Source organism: Cryptotermes secundus, unplaced genomic scaffold (assembly GCF_002891405.2).
Source record: "Cryptotermes secundus unplaced genomic scaffold, Csec_1.0 scaffold1968, whole genome shotgun sequence".
NCBI lineage: Eukaryota > Metazoa > Arthropoda > Insecta > Blattodea > Kalotermitidae > Cryptotermes > Cryptotermes secundus.
In genome coordinates, this window is record NW_019739010.1 from 400,245 (window position 1) to 426,473 (window position 26,229).

Here is a 26,229-nt window from a genome sequence, read left to right on the forward strand (position 1 = left end):
ACTGTTTTTAAAGCTGAAATGCTGTTGCTGAAAGTTGTGTGCGGAGGGGAAGTGATATTTGTGATTCTCTTTATTGCTAGTGGGGTGGGACTAAGTCCCTTGTACTGCGGCCACTTTTGGCCTATTGTACCAGCCCCAGATGATACGTGAGGGTGATTGTGGAGCAATTGGTGGAATTAAGATTGGCAGGGGAAAACGAAGTACTCGGAGAAAACCTGCCACAGCGCCACTTTGTCCATCAAAAATCCCACTTGAGCAGACCCGGGATCGAACCCGGGCCGCCGCGATGGGAAGCCAAAGACTAACCGCTTGAGCTACGGCGCAGCCATCTTATGAAACAACTACATACTGGAGAGAGATCCTGTTTCCTAGTAATACTAAACTAGGTTGACTAAAGACCGTTCAGGCATGATATTTTAACGACCTGAAATTGTGGATGCTTTGGGGGGGGGGGTAACAGTTTTGAAAAGTTCGATCAGAGGACTAAGGGCACAAGCGCAAGTCCGTTATTCTTAACTTAACTGAATTGAAACTAAGCGTGTAATTTAATTAATCCATATGGGTAAATGCGGAACCAAACAGAAACGCTAGGAAACAGACGACAAGTATCATTTATGAATCTAAACAGATGCAAAGACTCGATGACTGGTTCTAGGCAACCTGTCTCAAGAATACACACAGTCGAAATGCGCATCAATTTTCCCAGAACCGAGCTATCTGAAATAAGACCACAAGACGATCACGGAACATTGAAGTATGCTCTCTAACATTACTGAAACTATTCTGAGAATCTGCTACATGCAAAGAGGAAGCATTCCTCTATATAATGGCGCGGATGCTTACCGTAACTTTAGTTTGCGTTGTCTTCTTCGTTTATGTACCACAGAAGAACAAGATGTCCTCTAAGATTTGACGTTCCCACGGCGACGACTATGAAGAGGGATACATTACAGATTGTAACGTAGCGTAGACAGGCTGGACACCTGAGGGTCGGGGTTCGAGTCCCAAAAAGGTCAAGAATTTTTCTTCTTCACGTCGTCCAGACCGGCTCTGAGGTCCACCCAGCCTCCTATACAATGGGTACCGGGGGCTCTTTCTCCTGGGTAAAGCGGCCGGAGCGTGAAGGTGACCATTCACCTCCAACCAGCGCCGAGGTCAAGAAAAAGTGGAATTCCCCCGTACGTCTTAATGGTGTAGTGCTTAGTTAAACAGTGGGACAACTTTATCTTTACCTTTTTCTTAAATATTTATTTCGCCATATTGTGATATTCGGGCACGTAGACTCACTAGCAGCTTTATACTGTCACGTATGGGGGTGACTACAGGCAATACAGCGCTATCGCTCATCTACACACTTACAGTTCACTCGGTCTTAACTAGTCGTATCCTGGCAACGGATTTCAACACAGTAATAATACCAGTCTCACTGTAACTGCAGCACACACGAAGTTTTCTTCTCACAGTTCAATTCCTTTCCTTCCATCTCTCCTAAATCTTATTGGACTACCGTCTCAAGAGCCTCCCTCAATTGTAGTTCATCTAAAGTCAAAGTTAAAGTCACACTGCGACTGACGGTCAGTCAGTCAGTCAGTCAGTCTTGGTGTCGAGCGCTATCTGGGGCTCATGACCAGATATTTATTAATGTTTGACAGTTACCGTCTCTGGCGAGAGGACGGGTCTGTCTGCTGGACCAGCCGGCCTTGGATCGTCGTTATATAGAGTCGGGGCGTCCCCAACAGAAAACACCGTTTCTACTGTTATAGCCCAATAATACCTCGGTTGTTACTTGCTTATTCGTTGCTGCAGGAATCTGTTTACCGAGTCATTGCGTAGCAATGAACATCTACTCTAGCTTTCAGGCGTCGTGTCACAATAGGCTTGAAGCTTCACTTCCGAATTCATTTCTCCGTTGCTAATAAGGACGATAATACAAGGAAATATTATCAAGTGATGGTGTTACAGCTCCTTTCACAGCACAACAGTGAAACAGGCAACACGATATTCTGACAATGGGTTCTGTTAACGAATAATTTTACGTACGTCGCTAGAAGGGAGGAATAGATAAGCAGAAGCAGCAAGACTTCGACCAAGCAAACAGGGGGTGGCTAGGGGTAAGGAATTTTTTCATTTCCTCCGGCCTGGTTAGCCCCCAACCCTCACGCACTCACAACTCGTTTCGAGTCCCGTGACATGTCTATAGGCCTTTCGACTACATCGTTCCGAAATGTCAGGGGACACTACTAACTTCCCTCGCTCTGTGGGGCTGATATAAGCCCAAACTCCGCATTTGTTCAGTTTTATTTCCTACCCTGATCTGGAGACGAAATGGAAGCCATAAGGAATGAAAACAATAACATATTTTATTTCTTAAAGTCGAAATTTATTTCTTAGAAGTCGGAAGGAAAATGTAGGATTTGAGGTGCTCACAGCTGTGTCTTCTGGTATGTGATGACACGTGAACCAGCAGAAGTTCACCGATCTTTCGAACAGATCATTTCTTCCATCTTCATGGTCAAAAAGTAAACCAAGCAACAAGCAGCCATATAGCTCTCTGCTGTCTACGTTTTGCAGCTTCCTAGGTTCACACTTCGACAATGAAGATGAAAGAGGTGCGTCCTCCGAAACGTCTGTGTACATCCATCGCACTACATGGCATCACATCTCAAAATACAGTGCTCCTTAACAGGGAAACCGAATGCAGTAAAACAGCTGTAGTTTAGTTTTCTCTTTTGTTTATTTCTTGGGGAGGAGCCGGGGTAGCACAGTCGGTATAGCGGCTAGCTAAGGGCTGGACGACTGAGGGGTCGGAGTTCGAGTCCCGGTAGGGTCAAAAATTTTCTCCAAATTGTCCAAACCGGCTCTGGGGTCCACCAAATCTCCTATAAGATGGGTACCGTGGGCTCCTCCGGGGGTAAAGCGGCCGGGGCCTGAAGCTGACCAACCACATCCAACTAGTGCCAAGGTCAAGAAAATGTGGATCTATACATCCACTTCCCGACACGTCTTCATGGCGTAGTGCTTAATTAGTTAAGTATGGGGACAACCATACCTTGCGGTGGGGTGAGACCGAGTCCACTTGGTACGTCGGGCACTAATTGGCCTATTGTACCAGCCCTGGATGACAGATGAGTATGGGGCATTTGGTGGAATGAATATTGACACGGGAAACTGAAATACTAGGGGGAAATCTGCCCCGGCGCAACTTTGTCCTCCATAAATCCCACATGATCTGACCTTGGATCGAACCAGGGCCGCCGCGATGGGAACCCTGCGACTAACCGCATGAGCTATTGTGCGGCCGTAATAAAGCAACTGTATAAACACCACAGCAGTCTCGCATTTCTGTGTGCACTGCGCATGTCCCTTAACATTCTACTATCCAAGCCGAGACATTCAGCTTCGGTAACCAAAGATAAGAGTAGAGGGGCCGTCAGAAAATTATGACAGTGTTTGAATGTTTTCAGTTTGCACAATACAAGCTGGCGGGTCTTAGTAATTGCCTCGCCGTGTCTTCTATAGAGGATAGTACATCATCTTCTTGCTTCTGTAGCCTTATTCGAGCTTTGGAGTCCTGCACTAACAGAGGTTTTCTAAATCCCATTACCACACACAATGCCACGAGCTTAAACCCGTGGGCAAACTGCCAGTACTAAACGGGTGACACTGTGAAAAGGAAAGGAAGCACACGTTGAGCTCCATATATGTATGAATATAAAGTAATACATATATTTGTGGTTTATTTAACAATGCTGTCAATAGCTCAGAGTAACGTCGAAAGGTACGATGATTAACGAATAATAAATTGAGAAGGCCGTGGATGGAAGCGGTCGTGGCCTACTCTGAGGAACATACCCGCCACTCGCTTGGAGGGAATGAGGAAAATAATGAGAAACCTAAGGATAACGCGTAAACCCGTCCTCAAGGAAAAGAAGGAATGGCGATACGTCTATAGGCTACCCAGGACGAACAACCTTGAGGAAGGAGCAATGTGGGATATTTATTCAAAGTATGAAGTATCGAACCATAAGAAACAACCATTGATAGGAAACAGCATGGTAACAACATGTGATTCGGTGTGTTCTATGCTGTCCACGCCGAGGATACTTATTCAATTTTGCGTTTTGTTCTGCTCGGGAGTTGTAGTTGAAAAGTGTCGGCCAGCGAGAACAGGTGCGTTTGGACACGGAAGCCGAGGACAGTACACTATGAAAGCCGTTACCATGCAACGTGACTGAGCATATTAGTCTGTGATACAGTGTAGTTATGAGCTGCGAAAGTGTCAAATAAATCCAGCAATATATCCAAAACCCATTCATAATCACCTAAAACGTGACAGTATACAGCTCCAGGAAAGAGTATTAGAAAATGTTGATATCATCCATACTTGTACTTCTAATTAGGAACCCACTGTTTAGGCACCTAAGACTGTGATCGCACCATTCATTGAGCCGCATATAGAGACCTAGTTCAGGTGTAGGCCTGACAGCAGCCGAGAGAGTACAAATATGATCAAAGAGAAGAGTACCTAATGTTGTCTGGGCCGCGCCATAGCTCAAGCGGTTAGCCGCGGCCGCCCGGGTTCGAACCTGGGTCTGGTCAAGTAGGATTTGTGGTGGACAAAGTGGCGCTGGGCGGGTTTTCTCCGATTACTTCGGTTTCCCCTGCCAATCTTCATTCCACCAAATTCTCCGTCATGATCACCCTGGGACATGCTACAATAGGCCAATCACTTGCCGCCGTGCCGAGTGGACACAGTTGGACTCCACCCCCCACTAAGCGAATTTAAAAAGAAACTAATGTTGTCTTTGAAAAGGGTGGGAAGAAAGTGGCATGAGTGGACGTCTAATTAATCTTCGATCAAGGTTTAGGCAGTACCTTCTTCCGAAACGTCCATAAAATTCTACCACACTAAGCGGCGTCACATAGCAGAAGACACTGGTCTATTCTTAATAGTCACCGCTGTGAGAACTTCCAATCCAAGATCACTACATCGGCACGATTTAGAGTGACTATTAGACGGGGTTTGGATTGGATGTTTGGATTTATTGCATTTAATACACTCAACTCGTAGTTACGTAATGCTTAATTTCCGAACTTTACGTTTTACTGCTGCAAGCATATTAAGTTCTTAGTCTTCACTAGTCGTATCCTGGCAACGGATGTCAACATATTGTGACATGTTGACCCCTAAGTCCCCAGCTGCACGTAGCGGTAACGTAGCGCTCGCGTAATAGGCGAGTAATCACCCCGCATCCTGGTAGCTATGCAACGCGCAACGCGCGGTGACGTCACGAGCGAAGCCGAAGTGAGCCGAGCGGAGCCGACGTTAGCCGAGTCCCCGAGACCTTGAAGCTATGCAAAGCGAATCGACAGCGGTGACGTCACCGAGGGATATCGCGGTTGCTAGGCAGCAGTCAACAACTCTGGACAGCGTGGCTAGCAACACGGCACCAGACGACAATTGTCCGATCGAGGCTACATAAGGAGCAGCGAAGACTATTCACAGGAGTCCTGGAGCTACCTCCGAGTGAGTCCTCGAGCAACCTCCGAGTTAGTTCCGAGTTAGCCAGCAACCAGTCAGTTGTATTCTGGCATTTTGAGTGTACTATTTGTGATACTGCAGATAGCAGTAATCGTAAATCTGTAATTTGGGTGATTGTAAGTGCGAATGTGAAATAAAATTCGCTACATCAAATACATCGTGAAGTTATTTGTCGCGTTATACGTCCAATACGCCACAATATTAATTATACTACCATAGTCAATATGTTCGTAGAATGGCCGCAAAGCGTCGTACGGGAATTTACTGCCAATATGTTTCATCAATGTTTTCGACAGCTATATCACGTTGGCAGACTTGCATAGCGGCCAACGGCAACTATTTTGAGGGCCGATGTGGATCTGCGTAAGTGTATGTGAATACCTTGTAATATGATGCGATGAAACCACATTCCACGAACTTAATGCCTCTACTATGGTCTCACTGCAACTGCAGCACACATGAAGTCTTCTACTCAGAGCTGCACTCTTCCAACTCAATTAGCTCTCAGTCTGGCCTGGGATCCTCGTTATATAACTTCGGTGCGGACCCAACAGAAAACAGTTTCCAACAATTCATCTATTCTCACAGAGATGTGTTTATCTCGCCGTTGCATAGAAAAGGCACTTCTTCGATTGTTGCGTGCGTGTTAATTTCCGCAGGAAATTATTTAAGCCGTTGCCTAGCAATGAACGTCTACTCTCGCTCCATTATTCCGACCTTTAGACGTCATGTCACAATATTACTACTTACGTGGAGTGTACAATATGCCTACACTCTGTGCTGTTTAAATATAAACACACCGTTCATGGAGTATCATTTCGTGAGTTACTGCTTTGTATGTATTTATTATATTTGTTTTAAATGACTATGCTCTTCGCTTTGCTTTTAGTCCTATTTCATATTATGAGAAACGGTATGAAGTGCATAACGCTTTGCATTGATGTGGTACAATCGAGGAGCATAGTAAGAGAACTTGGCAAGTTGAATCATGTTTTTAGATTGCTTTAGTACGAATGTGGAGTATTAGCATTACATGCTTATGGTCTACAGCTTACTGACTCTCTCTCACACTTTACATAATTTGCTAAAACTTGGGCACTAACTCATTCTGTACCACAAACACAGACTTTAGCTCCCTTTCATTTTATTCACATTCCAATTTAATTAAGGAGAGGTTCTAAGCCCTATCTTCCAAACGTTAATTTTATGAAATTTTGATTCACTTTTCAAAGAGACTGTAAGTTCTACAGAGTGATTCTAAATTACTGTCGGGGTTTCCGTGGCATATAATTTTCAAACCAGAGATAACAAAATAAAACTGCTTACAGAATATGAAATTGTAACTCAAGAAGTTTAATTATATATAGAATCATGCTGCAGAATTCGAAACAACTTCAACATGTGCGCCTTTCTTGGCATTTAAGATGTCAAAGTGGTATTTAATTTTCATTTAAGTGGTCCCCAGCATTTGCAGTGTAACTCTTTCGATCACAGCAACAATTCTGAGATTCAGTTCATCGAGGGAGGTCACAGGAGTCTTGTAGACAGTGTCCTTAACGTAGCCCCAAAGGAAGAAAACAAGCGGCGTAATATCGGGTTAGTGCTGAGGCCACGGAATTGGCCCATCGCGCACAACCCAGCCCCCAGGACAATGCACGTCAAGAAATTTATATCTATTTCATATTCCGGAAGCAGATTTATCTCGTGTTTCCGGTTTGCAAATTATAGGCCACGAAAACCTCGACGATAATTTACAATCACATTTTGGATTGTTTCATCTCGATTATCGTTTACATCATTTTATGACTAGCGTTTCACCGCCAATCATGTCGCCTTGGCGACAAGCCCTCCGATACTCACGACCAGCATTTTTTCGAACTGAACACTTACAGGTATAGTCCTCATAATCGTACATCATCTCCGAGAAGACGGTGGGACTGTCGTTTACAGTTGCTGCTGGCCCTCGCCAGCGCAGTCAGAGTCTCAGGTCCAAGTCTCGTGGGACTTACGAACACATTTTACTGTGATTCGAGACTTAAGTACGAGTAACATGAAAGTCCAGGTCCCCGTATCTATATCCCCCAGGAACAGCGTGGCCCAGCTACAAGGCTCTACGTTCCCTTTGCGTAGGCCCTTATGACTCGTACGGCTACGGTGGGGGTATTCGAACCCGCCTCCGCACGGGATTTCTTTTTAAAGCAGTATTAATCAACTGACATTTTTAATGGGGACGCAATGCGTTTTTCTGTGTGGAAAGAACCGAACTTTAAATGTTATTTAGACGAACTTCGGGCTTCAAAGGTTTAAATTAGAAGTTTCTGTTTCTTCTGAAGTAGTGAAGCTTTTAAAGTCCACTTTGAATCTGACAATTCTAAAAGCATGCGTAATGCCCTTAAAAGATTTCTGCTGGCACTGATAGAGCCAGTATGAAATAATGACGTCATTCAGCGCTGACTCTGTTCAGCGAGCGGAGGAAGTGCTGAAGGGGTGAGGCGAGGAGACGAGAACTGCTGATGGCCCGGAGGGTCTGACCACTAGTAACGTTAAACCATCACGAATCGATTATCTGCGTCAGGCAACGCAGTTGGGGGCAGTAATGAACGCATGAGGTGCTCAAGAGATTTAAAAAAAACATGTACCGGCAAATGCATTTTCGGGGGGTTATATTATGAACTGTCGGATCGGTAAAATATTAACCCTATTCTATATGAAGTTCTACTAGAGTTTCATTTTCCCATAAATGGCCGACAAGATAGCATAGTTAGTCTTATCGTATTAAGGGTCTACATTTATTTCAACGTTAACCGACACGGCAAATACAATACGAAATACAAAGATACATAATTCATGATTGGGTAGTGTAAAGACCTTCGTGACCTACATCTGGATTTGTAGCGTAAACGACTGGCTTTCAACGCTATTTTATTTTTCTTCATTTACGTTCTTAAGAAAACGTACAGTTACACATACAAATACGAGTAGCTATCGATTCCTGTAATTCAGTTAAGATTTATAAAAAAACAAACTGAAGTTAATGTTACTTAATATGTATATATTGTAGCGTACAGAACCGTTTCTAAGCGGTGACTGTAGACAGCAGCCATTACTAGGTAACGCAAGCAAAACTCTTTTCTGTGTGGTCCGTGCCGACACGTTATAACCGGGAGGTTTGGAGCTTAGTTGATCAACCTGTGTGGAGGCGGGATACACTTTCATATTTTTCAAAATGTGGGTATTTTTTATTGCTAGTGGGGTGGGACTAAGTCCCTTGTACTGCGGCCACTTCTGGCCTATTGTACCAGCCCCAGATGATAGGTGAGGGTGATTGTGGAGCAATTAGTGGAATGAAGATTGGCAGGGGAAACCGAAATACTCAGAGATAACCTGCCCCAGTGCCACTTCGTCAACCACAAATCCCACTTGACCAGACCCGGGATCGAACCCGGGCTGCCGCGGTGGAAAGCCAGAGACTAACCGCTTGAACTATGGCGTGGCCAAAATAAAGGTAAGTCTCTATCTACCATTATACAGGCCATGACACCACAGAATGCCTATCGTCACCTTCACAGCAGTCATACTTTCACACAGCCTCTTTTTAATGTTGTTCCGATCCTGTTTTGAACAGATGACGTCATGGAGTAGTGCGTATTGTCGCCACTTTTCGTCTAGCGCCGTAAGATGGAACTTAACTTCGATGACGAAAGTCTCATATGTTTGGCGTAAAAATAAACAGGCAAACGAAATTAATTTCAGAACTGCAATGTCGCAACTCCGCACACTGAAGTGGCTGAAAACAATGATGCATCAGAGTGGTCTGTATAATGTTTAAAACGTGTCAGTTTTGCCCTCGGAAAAGCTGCGCGACATGTTGAAATAAAATCAATACAGAGAGGTAGGTATTAAATAAACCACGTTCTGATGGAGAAGAGACAAAATCTGTCCCAAACAATTACAGCAAGCTTCCACGGTAACGTCAGACACACAGAATTTCACGGGGACACAGTTTAGAAATTCTGCAACACAACATCGCTATTAGAATGTTAAAGATATCTCGTTGTTTCGTGTTCTAAGTACACTTAACAACGTTTATTCAATTTTACAGACGACATACGACCTCAAGGGAGGGTGACTAAATTGTGACAGTAAGGAAGGAAGCGGGCGACACCCACATTACTCAAATCACTCACCCCCCGGAATTTGTCTGGAGTAACTGAGGAAAAAGTAAAAATCTTCTGAAAGGACGGAATGTTTTATTCTCATGGAGGTGCTCTGAAAATTCATGCCTTCATGGATACGAAGGTACAAGTTCACAGATGTTTCGGAGGGAACTTTTGGCTCCATCTTCAGGAAAGAAGAGTGTTGCCTAAGAGATAATTGCCTGATAACAGGGGCATAGAATATACCCTAAATGCTGGACACCTGATGCTCGAGATATTTTTATTAATATCCACAACTAATTTTCATGTCGACATTTGTATCCAGTGTGAACGTTTAGCTGTGGCCTACACATTACAATATAAGTTAAATAACAGTACAGTCTAAGATCACTTAAGCCACGAGGTAAGCGGCCGTTAGTGCGGACAAACGTAAAAAAAGCGAAGTTATTTCTTTGCTTAATTAAGTATCATGCCATAAGTTACATAGGGGTGTAGAGGTATATATCCAGGCATCAACATCGGTAGCTTCACGCCCAAGCCGCATTAACTCTGGGAGAAAAGGCAGGAGGTTGTGTGATGCCAGCAACGCTACTGAACACTGTGGAAAAGAGAAAATCTCGGGGACCTGCCGGGAATCAAACGCCGATTCTTCGGTCGTCCAAACCGCAGCCTGTTCTGTATGCCCATCGACTCCTAATATCAACAAAATTAAACCAAAGATAAAAAATGTGCACATTTAGTGCTGGCCTACAGCCATACTGGTACATCGAAATCCGTTCCACTGTTTTGGCGATGTTACGGTTGGTCAAACGGTCAGAATTCCTGGCTACAGATCCAGAGGTCCGGGTTCGATTCCCGGCGCTGCAAGATTTTCTGATAAATAGTGGGCCTGGAGCGGGATCCGCTCAGTCTCGTGATGATAATTGAGGAGCTATTTCAAGGAAACAGCGGCTCCGGTCTAGAAAACCGAAATTAACTGCCGTGGGGATTCGTTGCGCTGACCACGCCACACCCTCTATCCGCTAACGTTGTCACTAACTTCGCCGGCAAGCGGCTGTCGCTCGATCGGTATAGTTCGCTTGCGGATTACAGGCCACGGAGTTATGGATGGACAGACAATACAAACGCAATACGTTCCCTTCGAATAATTCAAATCAATATGGTTACATCCGAGTAATGGTCTTACGAACTGCACCTAAAGTCGATCACAGTGGCTGTGCGGTCTATAGCCTGAAGTGCCTTCGCTTGCTCGAATGCTGAAGTCGTGGGTTTGAATCACACTGAAGGCATGTACGTCCATATTGTGTGCACTTATTCTGTGTGCAGGTACAGGCCGTGAGACGGGTTGATCCCCCGTGCAAAGAGTCCTACCGACTGTCTAAGATTAAGAAACTAAAGAGAAACGAAGCGTTTCGTGGATTCCCTATTGTCCAAGTGGGAGTAACAGGAAAAAAGATAGACACAATCCTGATAAATATTTTGAAAGCAACAAATGTTCTCAAAGCTAAGCATTTGATGCATATTCTATGTACGCTTCTAAGATATTTTCTGAAGAAAAGTTGAGCCTTCAAGTAAAACCGACAGCTTCTATTTTTATACGTCGGGTCGAGTTTGAATTGTACGTTACAAGAAAAATAAGTGACTCTGACACTGCCAGTTGGTGCGCTGTTCACTAGGAAGGACTTCAACTTTCCCAGATACGCTTTTCAAATAAATTGCACCGGATATACTACAATGACTCAATCCCATTGGATTCCAATCTCATTTGACCTTCATGAGAAACTGGGAGGGGGGGGGGGAAGGTCCGATGACATTTAGCATTTTTTTCGTCTTCAATTGTTGAGAAACTGAGCCATATATGAAATGCCATTTTAACATTGTAAAGATAACAAAACTTCTTGAAAACCGTTTTAAAATGATACACTGAGGTCAGAAATATGTGCAGTCTATTCAGTAATATATAGAGTGTCCGGAAGAAAGGTATCCAAAATAAAAAGAAGTATATCTCGGAAACTAATTGTCATACACGTTTCCGGTTTATGTCATCGGAAACGAAAACTCTTAACCGTTTTTTTTTTCATACCCGCCTTACGCGAATGCGCCGCCACATTTTTGCCACCACATAAGGAATCAGGTTCAGAGAGAGATGGTTGGGATATGAACTGGCAGAGGTGGACCAATCGCTCGGTCTCAAAGGTCGCCGGATTTAACCCCACTGAATTTTTTCTTGTGGGGTTAGGTGAAGAATATTACCTGTCACGTTAAGATCAACGACTAGCAACACCTGAAAGCCCGCATACGGGACGCTGTGGCTATGGTAACACCAAACATGCTGGATCGTCTGGATATTTGTCGTGCCACCAAGGGAGCCCTCGTTGAAATTTACTGAGAAAGTTACATACTCAGAAAAACTTTGATAGTTTCCTTTTGTAGTGGTGTAACCCATAAATGTGTATAATAAAAGCTTTCTGAGATATAACTATTTTATTTTGGATACCTATCATCCGGACACCCTGTATTACGTTTAAAACCTGAATATCTCATAAAATCTTGTGTAAGTAAATGCCTAGTACAACTGGCGCTGCAAAGACACAACGATTAACCTTTGAAATACTCTCAGACATCCTAAAACAGTAAAATAAAACGCTATCTAATTTGGTTGTATCCAGAGACAACTCGGCTGAGAAAGAAAAATACGAAATGACAGATGTTGCGTGGTCGGCGAAGGAAGAGAACGAAATTTGAATTGTGCAAGTAGGCCCAAGACGAATCCAGCATTAGTACATGCTTCTCGTGAGAGATGGCAGCACATCACGCGGGCGTGTCATTCCTTTTGTGCTTGTTTGTTCCTGTTTCCTTTCTTGCGGCTACAAACCATTTGTACGTGTAAGTAACCTTCCAAGTTCCACTCTCCGTTCTTTACGGCTACAAACCTCCACACTTTACAAGAAAAGGTCAAGGAGAGACGGGGTTTTCCGCTTAAAAGGACAGCCCAATGTCCCAACGAACGTCATTAACTTGACTAATTCGGTGCTTTTTAACTATTTAACGATACTCTTCCAACTGCAATGGTCACACGATCTAATGGGAAAACCAACAATAAAATGAAAAGAGCCAGCGTATTATATTTTAAAGGACTAACAGAACACCGTAAGATTTGAGGTTCCCATTGCCGTGAGCCTGGGGCACGCGGTAGCGTAGTTGGTTGAGGCACTGCTACAAGCCGGAAGGTCGCGGAATTGATTCCTGGTGAGGTCATTGGATTTTTCAATTGAAGTAATCCTTCCAGACGCACTATGGCCCTGTGGTAGACGCAGCCTATAACAGAAATGAGTACCAGGAATCTTCCTGGAGTAAAAGGCAGCTAGCGCGCAAGGCTAACAACTTCACCGCCATCTGTGAGCCGACTGCCTAGATTGTGGGAGGCTCGACGCCTCACAGCCCTGTGGGCCTTCACAGTCTGTTACAGGGATAGCTTCACCTTTTATTTTTGACCGTGAAACTATGAACAGTATTATCTACTAAGATGTAAAGCTTGTTGACGTTTCGGAGGACCGTACAACCTCCAAATTTAGCGTCAAAATGCACGTAAAAGGAGTATAAAGCAGGAAGCAGTGTTGCGTGCTTCGATGTTCTCCCTGATGATGGAGGCAAAATGTTCTTATGAACGCCGACAAACTTCTACCAAACTACAAGTCGTCTGATCCCCAAAACGCTTCAAGAAACTAAAAGCAGAAATGTCTTTGACATTAAGGGCGGCTCAGACTGACAGGCGACAGAGAAGAACATTTGGACCTGTGAGGGATGAAGTGAGAGGAGGTTGGAGAAAACTCGCACTCTTCGCCAAGTATAATTAGAATGATCTAGTCAGGGAGGATGAGATGGGCATGGCATTTAGCATGCATGGAGGGAAGCGTAATGCATATAGAATTTTAGTGGGAAAGTCAGAAGGAAAGAGACCACTAGGAAGATCTAGATATAGGTGGGAGAATAATATTGTCACGTACATGGGTTGTGTGACTATATACAGAATTTGGATTGATAACTCGATTTAATGGCCACTTATATACACCACTCGAAACTACAAGTAATTACAGCGCCACCGCTATCTCCAACTTCACAATCACCACAGCACCCGCTAAGCCATTTTCCATCCTGCTGCGTCTTCACCAGCCGTTTCCTTGCAACGGCTTCCAATAGTGGAGATTCTTCAGCTTCACATGTTCAGGTCATATCTTCACAGCCTCCTGTACAGAACTCACTCTCAAATTACAACTATGAGTGAGTATGAGTATGAGGGGTCAGCCATAAAACTGGCCCTCGCACTGCGACCTTCAACGATCTATTGTGCTTCCCCCTTGGATTAACCCTTTATTAATCCTACACTTCGAATGAAATGTAGGACTTTATTTAAAAGTCACTTGGTTCCATGAAGAACTGACCCAGGTAAGATATAAGCTCACAATCACATAAGATGTGTGTGTGTGTGTGGCTAATTCATCTTTGACAAGTTGGGTCATCTGTCAGTTCCAGTTTGAAAGGTGCCCTTTTAGGTGAAGTGTCCAGTAAGTAAACCTACCACCCATCTCAACTAACTACTAACTGCATCGCCCTGATTATTTTCCTTATAACCCGTTTGCACTGACCGAGTAGAAAACACAGTTTCCAACAGTAACTCTATTGTTGTAGAGGCGTGTTTAACGGGTCTATACGCCACAATATTAAAATGGATCTTAGAGACAGTGTGGGATGTTATGGACTGGATTGATATATCTCACGATAGGGATCAGTGGAGGGCTCTTGTGAACACGGTAATGAACCTTCGGGTTGCATAAAATGCTTTGAAACTGAGTAGTCTGAGCGACTGGCAGCTTCTCAAGGACTCAGCTCCATAGAGTTAGTTAGTGTGCGAATACAACTTAACAAATAAATGACTACTTATGTCCTTTTTCTAACAATTTGGAGGTGCCCGCATCCCGGACGTCAATAATCAATATCTCATAGGTATCCAAGCATACAGAGTAAGGAGAAGAAGATACGACCCGCACAAACACAATGACATTTCTAGTTGAAGAAAAGAACCTCGATCACTTCGCGGCTTTCCTTGGGGGGGGGGGGTACTGAACGCTCTCCTAAAAGTTTGACAAACTTCCGTGATCTTCTGAGAATGACGTCAGTATTGGTTTTCTTTCCAGCTGAAAAACGTCAACCCAATATGGGATTTAGTTTTCAGGCACTTTTTCTCAGCCACCAAACAGTGACGTTTCGGGAGGATGTCATAGAACAGTTTAGCATCTCGAAGACGGGATAAGTTGTCGCGTTCAGCGCTGGATGTAAACCAATTCGAATACTTCCGGCCTGGATGTAAAATAATATGCCACTTTATGGGCTGGCAGTAGAATTATGCGCCACTTTCCCTCCTGGATGTAAAATTGTACGAAATTTCCTGGCCTGGATGTAAAATGAAGAGGTACTAATGTAAACCGGTATCACACTCTCCGTCTGCATGTAAACCGGTGTCACACTCTCCGTCTGCATGTAAACCGGTGTCACACTCTCCGTCTGCATGTAAACCGGTGTCACACTGTCCGTCTGCATGTAAACCAGTGCGAAACTTTCCAGTCAGGAAAGAAAACAGAGAAGCATTTCCGACTGAGCTGCAGACTAAAAAGAAAGTGCCTCTTCCGGCTGAATTTTCCAACGTAACAAAACACTTCGTCTCTGAACTCTTTAGACGCCAATCTGAACATATTCTGAAGTCGGATTTCCGCTGGACGAAGCCATATTTCTCGTTGCAATCACGTCCAGATCGGACCAAATCAAACGGAAACAGAGCAGTCGGAGCGTGAATCTCACAACTTAGGTCCATCTATAGTAGACGATGAGAATGCGTAGAGATTCGTCTCCAATATCCCACATGTCTTCATGGGACAGCCTTTAATTAAATACCATAAGGTAAAAAAGATAAAGCTGTCCCTTTGCTTAACCAATTAAGCAATACGCCATGAAGGCGTATGGGGGAGTAGATGTAGATATCCACATTTTCTTGAACTCGGCACTAACTGTAGCTTCACGGCCCGGCCGCTTTACCTCTGGGAAAGAGGCCCCGGTACCAACTGGACAGAAGGCTAGGTGGGCCCCAGAGGCGGTCTGGACGACGTGAAGAAAATTCTTGACCCCACCAGGACTCGAAATCCGACCCTCTCGGTCGTCCAGCCCGTAGTAGCCAGTCGCTATACTGACGGCGCTATCCCGACGTCCAATTAAAAACCTTACAAGGGAAGATTTTACCCTGTAAATAGGATCACTGCGGATCGGTATATAGTGTTATATAGCATGATATATGTTATTTGAAATTCGCAACAATAGGAATTCTTGTACACAGAACAAATGGTCCACAGCCTGCTGGTTCGTCGGAGCCATTAAAATGAGGGAGAATTTTGTACAGACCAAGAAAATAAATGAAGGCACATAAAAGAAACCTCGCCTGCAGGCATTTCTGTTAGAAAGAAGACGTGGCTGTAGTTAAGCTGTGGATGACAACTCCTATACAAGCGATTCTACTAAGAAAATGAGGATGACGTTGATTTTTGGGGTTGCGGTCTGGTATTCGCACACAATTCGCGTGCGCCAGCTATTATAATGAGTCCGCCATTTGGAGAGGGGGGGGGGTTCCGTTCTGGGAGCCCTAAGTAACGACCCGCGTGCGGATGGGACGACAAATTCCCCACATTCCTTGTTTCTGCAGTCAACGGTCTGGGCAAGGACGCGCTTCGAAACCGGCTGCATATGAACGCGTATCTTATGTCAAGGGTGTTAACGTGTTACTTGCACGGCATAACGTCTGATACCGGTGGGGACACGGCTTATGTTGAAGAATACCGTCTTCTGGGATGTGCCGCAGTGTAGATCTCGTGTGAACCGAGGTTTCGGAGGAAAGTATTGCCTCCATCTTCAGGGTAGAAAAATCCACGAGCTAGAATTCGGCTGACTGCAGTGAATGTGTGCGACAGTCACGTCTATCCATGCGTCAATCCGCGTGCTACATGTGCTGCAAGAGACTGTACCGCATATATTACAAATTAGGATGGAAAAAACATTAATCCGATTCCTAAGACACCTGTGGCGCGGGTTTCAGGCCATATACTAAAAGCAGTCCGGCATATTTTAACACCGTCCTTATCGATCGATCCACCGTCACTCTTACCGCTCACTAAAAGGAGACGCTCAAATCCATATTATCAAATTTCTCACAAAATGCGCACTGCACACAAAACTGGCACATGAGACATAAGACAGAACAATATTATTTCGCTAAAACTTTAATAACTATAATTTAAGTGTACTCCGAGGCCGCACCATTGCTCAAACGGTTAGTCGCTGACTTCTCACAGCGGCGGCCGGGTTCGATCCCGGGTCCGGTCAAGTGGGATTTGTGGTGGACAAAGTGGCGCTGCGGCAGGTTTTCTCCGAGTACTTCGGTTTCCCCTGCCAATCTTCATTCCACCAACTGCTCCACAATCACCCTCACCTATCATCTGTAGCTGGTACAACAGGCCAGAAATGGCCGCAGTACATGGGACTTAGTCCCACTCCATTAGAAATAAAAAAAATGACCTCCCAGAATACTGATTTCCTCCTGGGACACTCTGTATGGCCTCTGAGGACCGTACGTCAGAAAAGTTAAAAATAAACTAACTTTGATTTCAGTTAAAATTTACAATGTAAAATGTTTTCTATGCTGACATTCTTCTTTCGTGTGTCCTGTTACCCGCATCGAGGGTAAATTGGCTTTTACACATGGCCCGGTGGCCCGTGTGTACGGACTGACTAATGAATGAGAATACTTAATTACAATGTTCTGCAAGAATGTCGCGACAGCCAGCCTCTCCGTGCAGACAGGCCGTTCCTCTGCAGTCTGCCATGCCAGCACTGTCTCAAGAACAGACGAGAAAGACACAAAGAAACGGCAAAACATTTTTTCATACCACCGCTCCGAGACGCTTACCTTCAGACGCCCTGTCAGTCAGGGAGAATGAGGGGACTGGATAGACGATGAGAACAGCTACAACAAATGGCGTCTGAGCAGGGCATAGACAACGAGAGGACCTGCAACAGTGACTTATGGATGCGAAAAACCAGTGGCAGAAAAACTATCGCAAACTTAAACAGAGAATTCCGCTAACCTTCCTACTGATTCTGCAATTCCATATCAGTATCATTTTCAATATTAAATTCATTAAACGTAAATATATAAGGGCTGCAAATTGGGAATCTTTACATACAGGGTGTTTCACGACTTTAGGGCATAACTGCAGGAGGTGATGTCCTAGGTCTTTGTGACCAAAAAAGTTCATGTAAACATGTGTCCGATTTTGGACGGTTACGGAGTTATGACCGTTTTTTCATTCCCGCACACGCCCTCGTGTGAACCGCGTCTGTCAGCTAGCGGGTCGCTACTTTTAGCCAGCTACAGGCAGAGCGCTCTCGTTATCTCGACACTTGAGAGGCACCTAAGGCGTGGTGGGTTGGTATGTCCAGCGCGGTAGCCAAATTGGTGCTGTAACTGTAGGGAATTTATAGTACGAAGCATGGGATGCAATCTAGTAGCACGCATTTCATACAAAGGTTCATGGAAATCGAAGTTATTAGCAATGAAAGAACTGCCAACTCGAAAATAGAATGTTTCATTTAAATAAAGCAAAAGAAAAAAAAAGATAAAGCTATCCCTGTAACAGACTTAGGAGGTCTATAGGGTTGTGACACATCGAGGCTCCCACATGTTCTAGACAAACGGCTCACAGATGGCGGGGAGGTCAGCTTTACACGCCGGCCGCCCTTTACCCCCAGGAAGATTCCTGGTACTCATTTCTCTCAGTGGCTGAGTCGACCCCAGGGCCATAGTGCGGCTGGAAGAATTATAAAAATCCAATGACATCATCGGGAATCGAACCCGCGACCTTCCGACTTGTAGCTCAGTGCCTCAACCAACTACGCTACAACGTGCTACGAAGTCCTGTACCTTCAGACACGTGTTCCTCTTCCACTGTTCTCTTTGTGTAATGCGGTTTTGATATCGAACAAACCAAATGACCCGCTTCCTTAATACAAGGAAATTCGAAGAGGGAACGAAACACCTGGCACAACATCACTTTCCCAGAACAGAAATGGCAAGGTGTGCCGGCGCGTTAAGAAACAAGGGCAAGAATAAATCAACGTCTGCTTCTGGCTTTTATGAGAACGGGCATGACGCCTGTCAGAAAGAACTGAGAGCTCGGCGCTCACAGGCAGCGCCCTGATTTATACTTCATGGATCTGGCACTCAGAAAACGAAAAAAGATTCAGGCTGGAGCAATATCACCTTCAAGGCGAGAGAAACAACGTTAATTCCTAGCGATATAATGAGAAATCAATACTATTTTACCCTAACCATTGGTAATGAACTTTTTAGTTCCTACTGAAATGGGAAGTCGCGACAGCTCAGTCGGTATAGCGACGAGCTACGGGCTGACCCGGGTTCTATTCCTGGATTTGTAAAATTTTCTCTTCTCTATCTGTGCGTCCATCCACCCTTGCAATCAACGCACACAGCCACAGAAATACAGTAACTGTCTCTAATCCAGATTAACTGAGGGGAGACCATTCGGATTAGTGAAGCAAAATGTAGCCCTAAAAGACAAAAACAAAATTAGAACACATCGACAGAAAATTTAATTATATAAGTAATGCTGATGCAAATGAATACAAATATAAAGCTGGAGAACCTTTATTTAAAAACTATAAAAAGCCAGTACATTTATTCATCGATAGAAGACTCAGAAGCTGTACTAACGATTAATAGTGTTGGTTTGGAGAAACTGCCACGTTTTTGTCCGAAACAGACAAGTGACTCATCTGCCTACCTAAATGTCATGTGCCTTTCAAAGTATGCACTCAACTTTGAAGAGCATTTTTAATTTTTCATATTTCGATCCGGATTAACTGCAATCGCATTATCGAGTGTTTACTCTAAATACCACGTGGTAAAATGAACGAAGGCCGGTCACGGTAGCCGAGCGGTCTAAGGCATGCACTGTCTTCGCTCGCTCGGAAGCCGGGATCGTGGGTTCGAATTCCACTCAGGGCATGGATGTTTGTGTGCGTTTCTCTGTGTTTGTCTGCAGGTAGAGGCCTTACGACGAGCTGATCACCCGCCCAAGGAGTCCTACCGAATGTGTAAGATGTAGAAAAAACAAGTGAACGGAGAAGTTCATGGAGGTAGGCCTAGACCCACTGGGGCTGTAGTGCCAAGGAAAAAAAATGAACGAAGAACAATTCGGAGACAATTTAAATGCCCCGAAATACAGAGTCTCTGCTCAGAATTAACGTTCCCTTGAAAGAGATGGAGGGGGGGGGGATGATCACGGTTGGGTGATGCCTGGTTTGTTTAACGGTGCCTTTTCACCGTCACCGTGTATGTGGTGTTCATCCTAATGCGAATCGTGGATGATGAGCTTGAAAATACGTCAAAGGAAGCGGTCATGGCCTATTTTAAGATTGTGCGTTTTTTTTGTGGGAAAAATGACTCAATGCAAATGATATTCATAAAGAAACGTTTCCTGTTTACAGTTGGAAGTGTTTGTCACGTACAGCGGTTCACAACTGGGTGGCAAACGTTTCGCTGACTTAAGAGGTCGAAACGGAGGTAAGAAAGCGGCTGAGACAACAGTCAAAAGACTTCTGTACTGCGGGTTTCGACGCACTGGTAAGGCTATGGGACAAGTGTATCAGTGTTGGTGGAGGATATGTCGAGAAGTAAATGTATTTTTTATACGTTCGAATGTCACGTGTTTTACGTTTTATATCCATTTGTGACGCATTTACTGTCAGCATGGCCGCGACTCGAACTCAGTATCTCCTTAGCTATCAACACGCCATGCGGCCCAGTGTTTGCCCCGATCCTATGCCTGACAGCTGTACTGAAGCACACGGGGGCTACATTCCGGGATGAAGTCGTGTTGGGGAAGACTACAGCGCTCCTTGTGCCACACTTGAGGAAACACACCGAGCGATCGATCAGTTTCTTAACAGCTGTTTCAGATCTGACAATGGCAGGATGTAAATTCACCCCGTTTCCGCATCCGCAAATAAAATAGAGAGAAGATCCTGAAATTGTTTATCTCAATGTGTATGCTGACAGAATCGACAAAAAGAGATGCACATTGAATTAAACTGTCTTTAGCTCGGATGAACCAGGGCGTTTCACAATATACTGCACGGTTCTTATGCCATCTTCAGATTTTATTTTGTATTCCGGATATATTCTTCTTCTTGTCTGCCTTTAAGATGAGAAGAGTTCTCCTACCTTCCGAGAAATAACTGTGTAGTCCGCTGAAAGTAAACTGACGTTTGCGAGATACATGTCGCCTTCACTTTCACGGTCAAGGCAACTTCATCCGAAACGTCGGCTGGATTTCAAAGGCGTTATATCCCAGTAGATACAAATTTCCATAACCACTGTTGTGGGAACCTACATATTCTGGTGAGCTTATGTGTATCTAGTAATTGTTCTGTCGGTCTATTTTGTGAATCACTCACTCACTCATGGAGCTGAGCATTTATCGAGAAGCTGCCATGCATTTTATGGATCTCGAAAGTTCATTACCGTGTTCACAAGAGCCCTCCACTGGTCCCTATCCTCAGTTAGATCAATCCAATCCATACCATCCCATTCTATCTCTCTAAGATCCATTTTAATATTGTCCACCCACTTCCGTCTTGGACTTGCCAGTGGTGTCTTTCCTTCTAGCTTTCCCACCAATATCCTATATGCATTATTCTTCCCCATTCCTGCTATATGACCTGCCCACCTCAACCTCCTTGACTCGATCATTATAATTATACTTGGAGAAGTGTACAAGTTATGAAACTCGTCACTGTGCAGTTTTCTCGAACGTTCTGTCACTTCGTCTCTCTTCGATCCAAATATTCTCCTCAGCACCCTGTTCTCAAACAACCTTAGTTTGTGTTCCTCCCTGTTTTGTGAATACACCAAATTATCACTGACTGCCATTATGGTAAAAAGTACGAAGCGTTAATCTCCTTAGTTCTTAACGGTTTTAGCTCCGTACTTTGTGGAACAGAACACATAGGAACAGACTGTCTGAAACGTGAATAATTGAATATATGAGACAGAAGAAAATGGATGGTTTTTCTCTAATATCTATTAGGAATTTACTCATTTCAGTCACAGATATACAACCCCTAATGCGTACGGAACTACACGTATTTGTAACCTCAAAATAATTAAGTTTGGAGAAAGAACCACTATGAACTAAGAAGACGAGTTTTAAGATAATTTTCTTGTCGAATGTAAAACAAAACACGGAGACTGCGCGAAGTCCAGTACACTCTAGAATATGTCTCCGTCATTAACTTGCCGCTTTATCTGTCATTGTGTTAGATAAAAATATAAATATAAATTTACACTTCTATGTACTCATCGCAGATCAGTCTATACCATAAAATAAAATATAAAAGTGACAGATATTAAAGTTACTTAAATTATAATACATTATGATAATTAAAATACTCATACAATGGGGTTAGGTAAGGTAAATCTATCCCTGTAACAGGCCATGGAGGCCCATTGGGTTGTGCGACGTCGAGGCTCTAATATTTTCTAGAGTCGGCTCAGAGATGGTGTAAGGTTGTCAGCCTTACGCGCCGGCCACCCTTTACCCCCAGTAAGATTCCTGGTACTTATTTCTGTTAGAGGCTAAATAAAAATTTAAAATGAAGGATATACAAAAATTAAACGACATATGAGGTTCTGACGATAGTATATAATAAAAACACGGTCTTTATAGGTGTGACGCCGTGTAGTGTGGTAAATATGTATCAACTCTTCATAATCAAGGTAAAACAACTATGAAGGTGGAGGAAAAAGGATACTTTCTGGTGCTGTATCTCGACTGCTCGTATAGAGCATCGAATGAGTGTTCGAGCGGTTATGTNCCGTAAACACGTTACAGTATGTTACGATATGGGTACATTGTGCTAGTGACCGTCAGATTTTTTGATGTGAAAAATTTACTACTCTAACTCCATTATCGTTACTAATTTCATGTAAACTCTCATTTCCAACTGTTGGTTTGAAAATGTCTTAGCTACTTACTTTCGCATTGAAACCTGCTAACAAAATTTTCAGATGGTACTTCGGGAACTGACTGAATATACGAGTATGTTCTAGTTCCTCGTAGAAGCTGTGCATCGTGCCATCAATCTTATCCTCTGTTGGGGCATGAACGTTCAGAACAATGACAGCACACCAGCGAACTCTTAGTATTACGTACAACTTCCTACCGATAACAAACTCGATCCTTTTAACTGTGAAATGCTTATTTTATGTACAGAAAAACTCATTCTCAATCCCTTTCCACACAAAAATGCGGCGTACTCTTATTACAGCCGTTATTTGTACCATTAGCAATAAAGGCATATTCAGAGATGAGTTTCATTTTCTGGGGCATAACGCCGTACAGACTGGTAGCCTTCCTCCGGTCTACACGCCGTTATCTTCGTTGTGGGAATCTGATGCACCACCAGGCATATTCAAGACTAAAACGCAAGAGTAGTTGCGCGCCATCTCACGACGATTACAGTAACTGAAATGCTTTATGCGTTATACCTCGCCATCTATCGGGAACACGGTTTAACTGGTGTACGCTGCCATCTAACGGGAAGATACTGCACTGCCAGTGTCTCACAGCCAGATGTATTGCTAAAGACTGTACTTAACCGTTACCACGTGCTGATATTTCAAGTCGGGGATTTATTGATCCATTGCGCCTCTATGGACTTTACTGTCGGTGGGGCTTGCTTCTTTATTTCCATATTTTAATATCCAAAAATTTACTCTATAAACTTGTGACTTCAGAAAAACCGAAAACAACGAATCGCACAGAATTTTCATTGGACACTGCTGCGTCTCTTTGAACGTCTCACACATTATGAACAATTCGGACCATAGATTCCTGTCTATTTCGAAAATTCGGGTCTTCATAACTGAACTACGCGAATTAGTATTAATGAACCATTACGTATTCCTAACGCTCAGTCGGTATAGCGACTAGGCCACGGACTGGACAAAGGAATGAAGGCTCCATGCTCCACAGTGTCCAAAGGGACTCTGGGGCATACCTGGGGGCGTGGAGCTGACCATTCAGCTCCATCTAGTGCCGAAAGCATGGAACTATACGCCACTATTCTTACATCTTCACTGCATGGTACTTCACTATGAACACGGAAAACCCAACTTCCTCCTTTTAACACTAAACAATGGGATTAGTAACAGACTGCTTATTATAAAAATTCCCTGTTCGAACACGGCCAGAAGACAGGCTAGCATTAGAGGTTATGAATTCCTCATTCGATCCAATAAACTGGATGTGAAACTAATGGACTGCAAGAAATACAAGACAACTCCCTCTGATGCTATCATGCATAAATACGAACAAGAATACACAATCAGAAATACTGAAAGGACTAAAGTACTTATTACAAGGTACTAGGGAAATATTTCGAAAACTGAAAATAAGGCAGACATCCCGCATATGAAGTATGAACACTGAACAGGAAAAAGCTTACACTGAGTATTTTTTAAATATACAAATATAGATAATTACATTAAAATTTTAAAACCTTAAAACACGGCATGTTTCGACCCTTATTGGATCATCATCAGGTGTATTATTTATGCTTACGTACCCAACATGTTTTTAATAAGAATCCATATTTTGAGTATAACTGTATAACACGTAATATTATGCTTGGTAACAAAATGCTTGGTATTACCTACTTTACAGTCCAATTATATTGGTATTAAATATAATTAGTTACATTAATGTATATAGAGTCGAAGGTTAAATGAGGGTTCAAACTAAGATTAAAATATGTGTATGTATATATCAGTTACTTCGCTGGTATACTGGTCACTCTGGTCTGGTTCATTCCTAGGTGAGCATGATGTTACAAACTCCTGTATGTTCACATGCGTTATCTTAATCGGGTTGAAAGTTGGGTGCAGTGGGAGTATTGTCGAGACGCTGTTATCATATGTTATATGGAGAATTCACGTGTTGTCCTGTAGGTGGTCCTTCAGACTCTGTCGGAGCTATTGTGAGTCTGGTACTGTGTTATTGTATTAAGCTTTAATGTTAAGTGAGATCTGTGGTGGACAAAGTGGTGCTGGGGCGGGTTTTCTCCGAGTACTTTGGTTTCCCCTGCCAATCTTCATTCCACCAAATTCTCAATCATCATAATCACTCTGGGCAGATACAATAGGTCAATTGGTGGCCGCGGTACTGAGTGGACCCAACTGGACTCCACCCCTCACTAAGCGAAGCTTTAATGTTACAACAACTATGAGTTAGCAAACAGATGGAAAATTTCAATGACAACACAGGTCAAAAGCATTCGCTCAAGCACAAAACTGCTGCTGTAGTCCTTTCAGTGCTAGTCTCCTGGGACCCCAACCATGTCAAATACATCAAATTACACAATTTCTACTGCATTTCCAAGCATGAAATTAATCTGCTACCACAACTGTCATGTAATCTTCAACTCATACATCCTGTCAGTGTGGCACAGTGTTTCTCCTGCCACTGAGGTGTAGCTAGTAGCAACCCAAAACAACAGCAAGTACAGAAGACACAGAGGTTCAAGTCCAATAAATGTTGGCACTGCATGTTTTTATACCATAAATATACCCGATACTGGGATCTAGCAAAAAAAAAATTATAACAGACAATGCCTTATGGGTGTCACATGTAGGTTGACAAAATGATAACATTTACTGACGTTTTAAAGGAAAATGCTGCCTCCAGTTTCACAGGTGGATCAAAACACTGGATGCTATTTTGTTTTCGTTTAATCATTTTAAATTATTTTATCAAGTAGGTAGCACTTCAACTAGCTAATCAAATATATTTAAACAAAATCTGGTTCACAGTTCTAACGGAATATATTACAAAATTCTTAAGCTTCCTCTTATCAACTTGTACTTTTAATTTTCAATAAGAAATGACAAAATGCTATCCTTAAACGCGAAAGTAAATACATATTAAACTCATCCTTGGTAAGAGAAAAAGAAGTATTGCAGTTCGGATACAACTTTCATAATCTAATTTAAAAATATTAAAAATCCTGATCACTGAATTCCGAAGCCTTCGTTTCACCTTAGAACACAAAAATATGTGCAACGTTTTGATTTAACACACGAAGAGATGAGAGGGGAAAACAACTTGAATGTATGCTGTTCCCTACCTTGAGCTGATGAAGAGGCTGTCGCAGAAGACCAGGATCTCTCCGCCCACCAAGTCGATCTGTCTCTGCTTCCACACATTCCATTGAAGACTCAGCTTCAGACAGCCATGCAAGGAACTTGTCCAATGACCGATCAAAGTTGTGCAGGGAGTTCATTGCCGAGTGGAGCAGCTTCCCTCGGTTGATGATGCTGTTAACATCCAATATATTAACCTTCAGAATATC

General features: G+C 43.4%; 1 protein-coding gene across 5 annotated transcripts in view; it reads right to left on the reverse strand.

Annotated features, from left to right (window-relative positions):
• The window catches only part of LOC111871621 (dystrophin, isoforms A/C/F/G/H), a 502,313-nt gene that overhangs the window by 264,782 nt on the left and 211,302 nt on the right, over window positions 1–26,229 (reverse strand). For all 5 annotated transcript variants that reach the window (XM_023864846.1, XM_023864848.1, XM_023864845.1 and 2 more), the window contains one exon: window positions 26,005–26,194. In XM_023864846.1, coding sequence (XP_023720614.1) covers window positions 26,005–26,194 — 190 coding nt within the window. The remainder of the gene's footprint in view (window positions 1–26,004; window positions 26,195–26,229) is intronic.